Source organism: Stigmatopora argus, chromosome 4 (assembly GCF_051989625.1).
Source record: "Stigmatopora argus isolate UIUO_Sarg chromosome 4, RoL_Sarg_1.0, whole genome shotgun sequence".
NCBI lineage: Eukaryota > Metazoa > Chordata > Actinopteri > Syngnathiformes > Syngnathidae > Stigmatopora > Stigmatopora argus.
In genome coordinates, this window is record NC_135390.1 from 13,394,789 (window position 1) to 13,405,531 (window position 10,743).

Consider the following 10,743-nt stretch of genomic DNA (forward strand, 5'->3'; position numbering starts at 1 on the left):
AATCAATCATTGGGCTCCTCTAAAAGAATGTTTCAACATATCCTCTTTCCACTCAATCGCCATGTGAATAGAAAGTCATTGCCAGTTAAGGAGCATTGTTTTTGATGCTGTATTTAATGGAAGCCACACAGCAGAAGGAGGAAGCCTTGCAGCAATAGAGACTAGCAATGCACATTCCCTCTTCTCATTCCCTCCTCCCTTCTCTGTCTCTGGGTACTGTGCAGAATGTGGGGGATGGGAGCAGCAGGCAAGGCTGCAGCTCTCCCTCTCCCAACCCAATAACATTGAACCAGCAGTCAGCCAGGCAGGCCTTATCTAGCAGCCTGGGTGAGGGGAAGCGGGGGGTTGTTAGTGCAAGCATGGCCGGCTTGAAAAAGTACAGAAAAACAGACAACAATTTGTGTCGTTTGGCCTCGGTGAAAGCAAAGACTGTGGTTGGTATCCATGAAACGCAGAGAGCGGCGAGGGAGGGGGTGATGAGAAGTGTGTGTTAGTGTGTGTGTGTGTGCACTAGACTGCTGGTTGCTGATTAAACAAATGGAAATGCACAAGCCACGTTCAAACTCCATTCTGTATTTTTACATTTGGTTGAAAAAAAATCTTTTTACTTTACAACTCTCTCCCATGAACACACGCTTCTTCTGGGTAAGCGGGCTTAAGGCGAGAGGGGGGTGGGGGGGGGGGGGGGTTGTTAGGCAGGAGGCACACTTGATCACATGTGCAAACACCAGAACACAATTTAACCCAGTGGCTGACACACCCCCTCAATGCACGAAAAAGAACTCCACGCTCACCACCTTGCGGTGTCATTTCAGGAATTCATTGAGCTCCACTTTGATGGTGTGTGAAAAGTGTTTGCCTGACACTATTTTTACTACTTTGTGCAGAGGGCCAGTGTGTGAAATGTCAAATTATTTGAAGGGGAGGGGTGTGAAAATAAGATTACAACAGGAGTGGCGGAAAGAGTTAGAACAGTGAGAGAGAGGGTCTTCCATCCCATAGAGCAGACAGAGGGCCAGTTGTGCAGAAACACAGATTTAATGTGGCTTCCTCTCCCCGCCTGACTTATTTTTTCTGCTCTGGCTGCAGGGAAAAACTGGAGCAGCTTTTTCGCCGCGCAGACTCCCAACGTTTGGGAGTGCGGCGGCTGCCACCCGATGGTGGAAAGCGCGCATACGATCCAAAAGGCCACGCTCTTTTTAGCCATCCGAGTGGACTAAACTCACGATTAACATTTCTCAAATGGGTTTTTTCATTCCGTGTGTAACAAAAAGCTTGTCCTTCGCCTGTCTGTGGGTTGCTTTCGTCAAGGATTGAGTTGAGTTTAGCCGGCCGGAGTGGTCGTGTTCAGCCATCCCTTCCTTCGCATTCCTTGATTCAAAGGTCCATCATTTCTTCCTCCACAGTCTTTCCACTGGTTTCAAAGTAGCGCTCTTGAACTCCGAGTGTGCTGGAGAGTCGGCAGTCAAGGAAAACGTTAATACTCTGCGCTGTTTATTCTGACATTTCAGTTTACGACTGCCCTGACACTCAAGTGAATTCTCTCAGTGCCATTGAAGATGCCATAATGTGGCTGGGTCATTCCAAAATTGGAAGAAACTTCAGCTTCGCTCGCTCCAAATTGATCAATGTACTGAACCGTCAAAGATGTGATTAGCTAATCTAAATTTGTGCTGCATAATTTATTCGCTATTAAAAATAGTACAATAACAAAAAAGAAATGCAATTCTAGGATAATTAGTGTGGTTCAAACCGATATCAAGTATTGGTATCCCTGCCCAACACAGCTATTTTGGGAGGTTCAAAAATTATTAACTAATTAACTAGCATGGCTAGGGAAATGTGTCCGTTATGTAGAAGTACAGTACTTCCCTTTAGAAAACCAATGAAAGTACAATTACATTGTATAATATTTGTAAATGTGGCATTTCTTAAGGCGGTACTAGCATGGCTGTGTCAAATACAAAAAACTTTTTTGTCATTTCCCAAAGTCATCAGTCAAACTTAGCAACGTGTTTTATTGATCTCTTTTAGAAAAAGGAGTAGTACTTATAGCTATGTTGGATTTATAGCTTTATTATTTGATGTTTTTTTTAAATGTCCAATTCTGGCACGAGTGGTTATTTTGCTAATTCTGCCATGAATTGTAATGTTTTTGGATGTCTAAATGGATTGGAAATGGCTCACCCTCCGTGGCAGCCAATGAGGTAAGAACAAACGTCAGCTTTTCAGGCCAGTCCCGTAAACGGTGGGGGTTCAGCGAGCAATGTGAGTCAGCACTGAGTCACGCTGCTAGAAAAGGATACGAGCCAAACTGGAAGTCTGCCCCCACGGCGGCCGACATCATGGCCTGAAGATTCCTCTCCTCCAAATCTCCAAAGCAGCAGCCGTTGGCCTTGTCCACGGCTCGCAACACCTGCATCATGCTCTCCTTGTCCTGCGTTCACAGTGCACAATTGTCTCAACCAATGGATGAGGCGACTATTACAGACTGATAGCTGAGAACGACAAGACAGCTGAGAGAGATTGCTAACTTGGTAGCTGGAATGGATTCACCCCAAATTTGTGAGTTCTATCCTTACAATTTACCCATTTGTGGTAGAAGAAAATAAATGTTAATGTTCCTTGAATACTTTTAAGATGTACATAATATATATTTTTTGTAAAAATTGGTAGCAGTCTCGGAAACCTTGTTGGTTTAATCCCTTTTTGTTTTTAAAATCTAACTATTTTGATAGCTGTGGTGTTCCACTAGAGATGTCAGAAGAAGTAAAAAAAATACCTGAACATTAAGGGAGACAAAGGAAACAAGGCTGTAATCTTGAATGACCTCTGCCAGCTTTTGGTTTAGCTGATGAAATTTTTTAAAGAAGGGATCCGCAGCCAGGTGATCAAGAAGATAGGTCAGGTCCATAACTTCAGTGTAGAAATCTAGGTTGAATGCTGGTCACGAATAAGGGAAACTGAATTAGATTGTCGTACTACACTGGAATTTAAAGCATGAATGGATTAAAAATAAAGACTAAGTACACTCTTGAATGGCCGACATTTGCAGACCAAAATTTGTTATTTTATTCTGTTGTTTGAAACACATTCTAAAGGGTTGTAAAAACTGTAGTAATATACAAGACCTATTCGTTGCTCACAAAAACAGGATTAAGTGGCTTGCTTAGTCTTTTTTGTGACATATGAGAAGGACGGAGCTTAAGAATGGGTGTAAACTGAAGAACGTAAGAGAAGAACACACACATACCAAGTTACGTAAAGTGGATTAACATTCAAAACAGTCAGCCTTGAAAGTCTACGTTTTTATGCGGTCAACTACATGACCGTTAAAAATGCTAAATCAATAAAACAATTTTGTTCCTTGCCCATCACACTACTGTAATACAAGTGTGTGGTATTTTTATGTGTGTGGGTTTTCTTACTTCCTCCCAGATTACAAAAATGTGGCCTTTAAAGATGCTAAAATTTGCCTTTGAGCTTCACTCGCCCAGAGAGAGGGTGACTGCAATACAAAAATGGATGGATGACTACTCTATGATGTCATTTCAACCTCAGAGATTGAACTATACTCTATATACAGAGCACGCTGATCTTTTCCTTTGTTATCAGTCATGTCACAACCAACGTCCTCCTACCTAGTTTACCATACTGCTCAATCAGGTCCACCTTGGAGAGGATGTTGACATGAGGGAGCTCCACATGAAGCATGGTGGACAGCGAGGTGCAGAGCACGGAGATGAACTTGGCCGGGTCCGCGCAGTAGTGCGAGTCCACAAGGTGCACGCATGTTAGCTGAACACAAAAAACAGACATCAATAACTGATAACTACCAAAGCAGCAATAATATAGCTCTTTGCATCCTTCCGTCTGTTATGAATTTCAATTATAGTTTGTCACTATGGCAAATGGGCAGCCCGGCGGCTGAGTGGTTAGCGCGTCGGCCTCACAGTGGGGGACCTGGGTTCAAATCCAGGTCGATCCACCTGTGTGAAGTTTGCATGTTCTCTCGGGGCCTGCATGGGTTTTCTCCGGGTACTCCGGTTTCCTCCCACATTCCAAAGACATGCATGGTAGGCTAATTGGGCACTCTAAATTGCCCTTAAGTATGAGTATGAGCGTGAATGGTTGTTTGTCTCCTTGTGCCCTGCGATTGGCTGGCCACCAATTCAGGGTGTCCCCCCGCCTCTGCCCCGAAGTCAGCTGGGATGGGCTCCAGCACCCCCCGCGACCCTTGAGGATAAAGCTGTCCAGAAAATGAGATGAGACTATGGCAAATGAGTTGAATGCACTCACCCTGAAATTCCACTTTCCCAACTGGGAGAATATGTTTTTCACTGAACTCTGGTGTGTGTAGAGTTCCACCTGGCCAGGGCAGTCAAACAAGAAGTAAGAGTCCGGGTGTTCCTTCAGCTTGTTTTCTAACCAGTCCACGTTGGCCTCCACATAGTCCATGCAGTAGAGGAGGCCGCCATTGGGCCCCAGCTTCATGCCACTCATGACATCTTCCAAAGTGACCAACTCGGAGATATCCACTGCACAATTGTACGGTAGTCTATCATTGGCTGGGTCCATGTTTACCACCACTACCTCTCGCCCGAGATGGGTGAGGAACTCCTGCATGGCCTGACAATAAGTGGTTTTACCCGAACCCGGCGGTCCGATCACCACTTGGCCGAACCGAAGGCTGTGAGTTTCTGCTTTGTGCCGAGACATGTCGTCGCAGATTACAAGATCAAATATACATCTGGAGTATTCATTAAGATTTCGAGGTACAAGGACCTACTAGTAAAAAACCGTCCGCAGTCAAAGCCGCAAAGTTGAAAGGATGCAGGAGAAATTTACAAGCACGTTGGCCACCTGCTGCTCTTGTCTTATTTACATGCGTAGCAGCTAGCTAACACGCTATAATCAAATATATCCGGTTCACTGAAATAACTTTCAAAATAAAAGTCAGTGAAGGCGTCAAATCGTTTGGCAACATGTTTATGTAACGCGTTTTTTTTTTACAATTTCAATCGATGAGTGAATACAATAACTAAATAATGGTAATTTTGGTTTAAAATTAATTAATTACGTCTTACTGGGTTAGATCGTTTTTAAGTTGAAACATTTATGAGTATACTAGTGGTTTTATATATTTAAAATTTATATTGCAATAATTTAAAGTATTATTTAAGGTTAAAAATAAAAACATTTAATCAAAGACTTACTGAAATTTGGTCAGAAGCCAGCCAACCCTAGAATCACTTGTGCTCATGTGATTGTTTTATACATGTGTTGTAAACCTAAAATCAACAACACAAAAAAAAAACACCAAGATGAGCATACAACAACTCAAGTTAAAACAGTGGGTGCAAAATTTTAATTAGGTAAGGTTGGAAAAATCGAAATTGTGAAACCAAAGATGAAGTATTGGTCATCTTCGTGGGCCAACATTGCCCCCAGGCTGCCAGCTTCGGTATTTCATGCTAGTATTTGGTTGGCGTCTGAGTAAAGAGTCCCCCATATCAATGTCTTTGGGTTGATCATAAATTGTACTGATGCAGAAGTCTTTTCTAGGTTTTTTCCCAAGATGTAAGAGGATTTTTTCGCCATGATATCTGTAAAATAGAAGGTTCATCACAGTATTGTACCTGTAAATTTGCCAAAAATAAAAATATTGCTGTTTTTATCTGGAAACTTACCCAAACCCTCGTTTGCAATGTGGATGTTTGCCTTCGTTCTCCAAGGCATCCGGAATCCCAATTTGACTGCTCCCTAACCCTTCACCATCCTTCCAGCCTTGCTTCTCCATCACGCGACGGCCAAAGCCCTGACCAAAGGATATTAAAAAAAATGTTTAATGAGGTAAAATTCCATTATACAGCCAATTTTGTATATATATCATACTGTATAGATTATATAAACGCCTTACCTTAGTAAACCGCTCAAAACTGCCAATGGCTCCATTATGCGTAGAGCCCTCTTCAAGACCATCCCTAAACCTTTTTTCCAATCTCATTCGGACATAGTCCCGGGAATCCATGTCACCTCCATCTGTAAATAGGATGAGATTAGTTCAAGAAATGACATTAAGGGAAAACATGGCTATCTTTAGAATTCTTGCATGACCAAAGTCATAACATACTGAAGTTAGGCAATCCAAAATACCTTTTTCATAGTAGACGCTCATGTCAACGTCCCAGTCATCTGCTGTTTGCTCATCAAAATCTAAAATAGGTAAAGCAAATAAGACAAAAGTGATTAGTCCTTTTTTATTCTAAATTCAGTTTGCAACTAAACTTTTTACTCAACTTCAAATGAATAGAGACCCAAGCTTCGATAAGAAAAATACCACTCTACAATATTTTACTTTATGAAAAAATAAGTTATAAAAAGGATTACATAGAATATAAAGTGTAAACACGATTTAGCAGAGCAAACAAAACATTGCGTTATTGTTTCTGCATGTGTTCGAACATAAGTGTTTCATAAATATTGAGCTGTGATGCCATTTTTCATCTTGAAAAAGGAAAAGCTGCAGAATGACTGCAAATAAAAACAATACGTATTACCACTGCTGTATTTACCTCCTTCTTCTTCCTGCCAGTACTGGGCGTCAGTGTAGAACACTAAGCCCGAACCGCCTTTTTCCCACTTCAACTCAATTTCTTCTTCAAATAGCCTTTCTTTGCATCGCTCTTGGCTCGTTACATCTTCGTGCAACGCTTCGTGGCGCTCCCACTCCTCGCAGCGGTCATCGTCCTGCAAGAAACAGACAGCTTGCTGCTAAATAACTTTTATACATTTTACAAAAGACTCTTAGTGCAGATTGACTTTCCTTACTTAAAGAAAAAAATGATAGAGCTATCTCAGTGTACATTTACTGACTTATTTTGCATTGACTAGACATTTTTTTCAATGTTTTGCAAAGTTAGTTTCAGTAGTGTACATAATTTTATAAATTACTGCTCTCCCGCGACTCAAATTTTTAATCACAATTAACCATATGCAGTTCATAGTTAATTTGATTGATTCATTTTTAAAATGTTTAAAATGCAAAGTAATTACATGTATTTCAATATGATTATACCTCAAAATCTTTTTGTTGCTGGTAGCCTTTAACTCATACACTGCCATTGACATTGGTACTAGTCTATGTATACGATATTCATGGGCCGGTAGTGAATGAAATAAAATAATGTAAATAACTTTGAACTTACATCATCTGCATTGGACTGTTCGTCGTCTTCTTCAGCATGTGGCTCATCGGTCTCTGTTGTCTCGCAGTCGTCATCGTGCAGCCTCCTCGCTGACGTCGGCGCATTCAAAGAGCCGGGCCCCGATATCTCGTGGCCGGCGGCTGTCAATACGGTCTCTTCTGTAGCCGGTAGCGTGTACGTGTCCTGGTAATGGAATGGCACGTTGCCATAGCGACGGTTGGAGCCCGTCTTTGGAAAGGTGAGGCCCAATTTGCGGATGAGGCGGGGAGGCAGGCGGCACGACTGGATGAGCTGCAGGAAAACTTTGACTGACGTGCCCACGTTGCCATTTTGCATCAGAGCGGGGGGATTGAGTTCAGATAAAGTCTTGAGGTCCGAGAAGGTGAAATGTTCCGTTTGGGACACCCGCTGTCGCTGCTCAAACCTCGTTTTATATGGGAACTGTGTTTCATCTGCGGAGGAAAAAAGTATGCTGGTCAGGTTGGTTGTGATCTAGTTTTTTGAAGTGTTCAAACGTTTATGGGTCACAAACTAATCTTCATTTTGAAAGAAAATAGTACAGCAGGCGCCGCTTATTTTGACCACGGATAATATGATTAGCCGCTTATTATGACCAAATTTCACTTTGATTCAGGTGCAGTTATGGCAGCTTGGGTTTTTATTGGCAGTGCCTAACTTTAAAAGAAAAAAAAAGAATCGTATGTTGGATAAGCCTTTTTAACCTAACATCAGCTAACTGTCATTGTGTAATAATAACAGAATAATAGCCATAGGAGTGGAATTTCCAGAATAATAGGCAATAGTAACTGTTACATTAAATGTAAAACGTATTTAAATCTTTTTTTACTTTAGTAAATTTGAATACTGTGCCGTAACTTACCATTATGTTGCGAAACCCTGACTCTCTTAATAACACATCTTCTAGACAACCAGTTGCCTTTGGAGTTGATCCAGTGGTTCCCAGCGTACATTGTGACGAATCTCTCGGCGTGTTTGTCGTTAACGGAAACGACACAGCAGCAAGTTTTGTTCGTCTCCTTCATCTTTTTGCTGCAATTGTCAATAGTAACAGTCGCTGCTGGTGGTAGCCCATTAGGAGACGACTTGTCGCCGTCCTCCTCGCTATCGCCGCACGCTTGAGTCTCCCGGTGCACCTCAGGCCGATGCCGGTAATGAAAACAAATAAAGCCGCCGCTTTCTATAAACTGACTGAAATAATTTCGAAGGTCAGCCGAACGGAAAGCGACGGGAATGTTGCTGACAACCAGATAAACACCTCCGATGTCCGCTATGTTTTCCTTCCTAACCATTTTTAACCTGAACGAAAAGACGACACTTCCGGTGTGGGCGCCGGAATATGACGCATTCAGTATTTTTCACAGTCTGTGATATACAGACGCAGAGAACACGCACACTCCACACAGGAAGGTCGCAACCCACCAGGAATTGATTGACATTGAGACCTAATCTTTATTTATTTATTAGTTTTTTTTTTCATTTTCTGAGCGGTTTTATCCTCACTAGAGTCGCGGGGGATGCTGAGAGCCTATCCCAGCTGACTCCGAGCCAGAGGCGGGGTACACCCTGAATTGGTGGCCAGCCAATCGCAGGGCACAAGGAGACAAACAACCATTCACGCTCACACTCATGGCTATTGGCAATTTTAGAGTGTCCAATCAGCCTACCATGCATGTCTTTGGAATGTGGGACGAAACCGGAGTACCCGGAGAAAACCCACGCAGGCCCGGGGAGAACATGCAAACTCCACACAAGTGGACCAACCTGGATTTGAACCTAGGGCCCCCACTGTGAGGCCGACGCCCTAACCACTCAGTCGCCAGACTGCCAAATTATTAAGTTAAAAACTATATTTTCAGTAACAGTGTCTGCGTCTGCAAGATACTAGTAGTTTGGATTATATACAAAGGAAAGGGTAAAATGGAAAAAAGTTCATTCGCTGTGGCGACCCTAACAAGACAATCTGAAAGTGTAGTAGTCGTAGTAGGAGTTGTTTTTGTAGTAGGAGTAGTAATAGTAGTTGTAGAGGTTGTTGTAGTAGTATCAGCAAGAGACTAATTTGACCGTAATGTATTAATTGTTATTTAATTTGACCAATGAAGTCACCCTTTTATCAATCGAACTACATCTTACACTGGCCATCAAATGTTTTAAGGCACTTCACCATTGGATAGGGTGAGAAACTGTCTTAAAAATTTTGACAAAAAGTCTATTTTGAATTGTGTGTCAGTTGTGGAGCAAATATTAGTGAAAATGTTCCACATTTTGGACAACCCTTCATTTGAAAATAATACAAAATAGGTGTACGAGATGAATAAAATTTCATCTATTCTAATATACTGTATTATGGAAAGGGTTTTTTTGTATTTACTTTTTTCTCTCTCTTTAGAAAAAGATGACGAAGAAACGTATTCTGCCAGAGTTCATTAACCCAGAGTCTAACTTTGCTTGGCCTTCACCTTAGCGTTTATCATGTGTGTTTTGATAGTAATAGGCTGTAAAACTGTCCTCATGTGTCTGGACCCTGACATCACGACACATCATTTACACTGTGTTTTACGCTCCTTTATTCACAACCACCAAACTTTTGGTATGTCCAATTTCAGGTATAAATGCGTCGGCTGTTTTGTCTAAAATATTTGATTGACAGCAACCTAAGTGGGACATTCATTCATCAATATTACATGTTATATTGTCATAGATTATCATGAATATAAATAAAATAATTAATGATCTTACTCTGAGTTTTATGAATCTATATAGTGATATTATACAGTGGTAAACATGCCCAACCCCCAACATTTTAAAGAATGAGTTGCATGATGAATGACTTCATATTTGAGAATAAACTGTCTTGTCTAGGGAGTATATTCAACTCAATAAAAGTTGAAAATGATTCATCACATTTTGATTTTAGATAAATGTGTATATCTATGTTTACTACAATGACTCAAATTCATTGGAATTGCAGATGTGTAACTATTTTTATAATGTAAAGAATATATTTCCTCTATGAATGTCTTTTCACACAAGAATGTCACTTTTTTGTTACCCTTTGCCTTACTAACTTGGAACGGATGGGGGCAACCAAATGACCCCGTGTTACAGCAGTTGGCCAGGGCAGATGTCGAATACTAAACATGGCGCTCACAGGAGTTCATTGACCTTGGAAAAATTGGGAAACCCCACCATGCCCACAATACACTGAAAATAAAGGTACTTGATTGTATCTTTTTACCCTCACTTGTTAGAATACGTTCATCGCTATATTGTGGATAAATAACCATACATATTTGATTGTAAAATTTGTGCATGACTTCTAGTCTGGAGTAACTTAATTTGTACATTCCATGACAGCCATTGCATAATGTCACTTCTCCCATGAATATATATTGGCTTCCTTGATCACAGCAGTTGCTCCACATAAAGGATGAAGGACACTTTTATTTAAACTTTACAGTCATGCCTCTGATAAGTGTCTGTCCTCTGTGTCGGTCTCTGCCTGCTCCTAACCTCT

The 10,743-nt window shown here is 41.3% G+C and overlaps 2 protein-coding genes across 2 annotated transcripts; both read right to left on the reverse strand.

Moving 5' to 3' along the window:
* Positions 1 to 552: 552 nt before the first annotated feature.
* Positions 553 to 5,072, reverse strand: gpn2 (GPN-loop GTPase 2). Its single transcript, XM_077597648.1, has 5 exons — positions 4,300 to 5,072; positions 3,642 to 3,798; positions 2,783 to 2,943; positions 2,307 to 2,437; positions 553 to 1,450 (listed from the first exon to the last, which is right to left on the reverse strand). The coding sequence occupies exons 1-5, from the start codon at positions 4,717 to 4,719 to the stop codon at positions 1,378 to 1,380; spliced, it is 942 nt and encodes a 313-aa protein (XP_077453774.1). The 5' UTR covers positions 4,720 to 5,072; the 3' UTR covers positions 553 to 1,377.
* A 268-nt stretch (positions 5,073 to 5,340) lies between these two features.
* gpatch3 (G patch domain containing 3) lies at positions 5,341 to 8,548 on the reverse strand. Its single transcript, XM_077597649.1, has 7 exons — positions 8,089 to 8,548; positions 7,209 to 7,660; positions 6,576 to 6,750; positions 6,157 to 6,216; positions 5,921 to 6,042; positions 5,691 to 5,818; positions 5,341 to 5,606 (listed from the first exon to the last, which is right to left on the reverse strand). Exons 1-7 carry the CDS (start codon positions 8,516 to 8,518, stop codon positions 5,423 to 5,425), a joined length of 1,551 nt encoding a protein of 516 aa, XP_077453775.1. The 5' UTR covers positions 8,519 to 8,548; the 3' UTR covers positions 5,341 to 5,422.
* Positions 8,549 to 10,743: the final 2,195 nt, after the last annotated feature.

Excerpts from the sequence above, each read along its gene's own strand:
- gpatch3 (XM_077597649.1), bottom strand. The coding sequence starts at position 8,518 with ATGGTTAGGAAGGAAAACATAGCGGACATCGGAGGTGTTTATCTGGTT. Across the intron at positions 7,661-8,088 it reads CAGGGTTTCGCAACATAATG|ATGAAACACAGTTCCCATAT; the intron begins GTAAGTTACGGC and ends TTTCCTCCGCAG. Across the intron at positions 6,751-7,208 it reads AACAGTCCAATGCAGATGAT|GACGATGACCGCTGCGAGGA; the intron begins GTAAGTTCAAAG and ends TGTTTCTTGCAG.
- gpn2 (XM_077597648.1), bottom strand. The coding sequence starts at position 4,719 with ATGTCTCGGCACAAAGCAGAAACTCACAGCCTTCGGTTCGGCCAAGTG. Across the intron at positions 3,799-4,299 it reads TGGGAAAGTGGAATTTCAGG|CTAACATGCGTGCACCTTGT; the intron begins GTGAGTGCATTC and ends TTTTGTGTTCAG. Across the intron at positions 1,451-2,306 it reads GCAGACTTCCAGTTTGGCTC|CACACTCGGAGTTCAAGAGC; the intron begins GTATCCTTTTCT and ends CCGACTCTCCAG.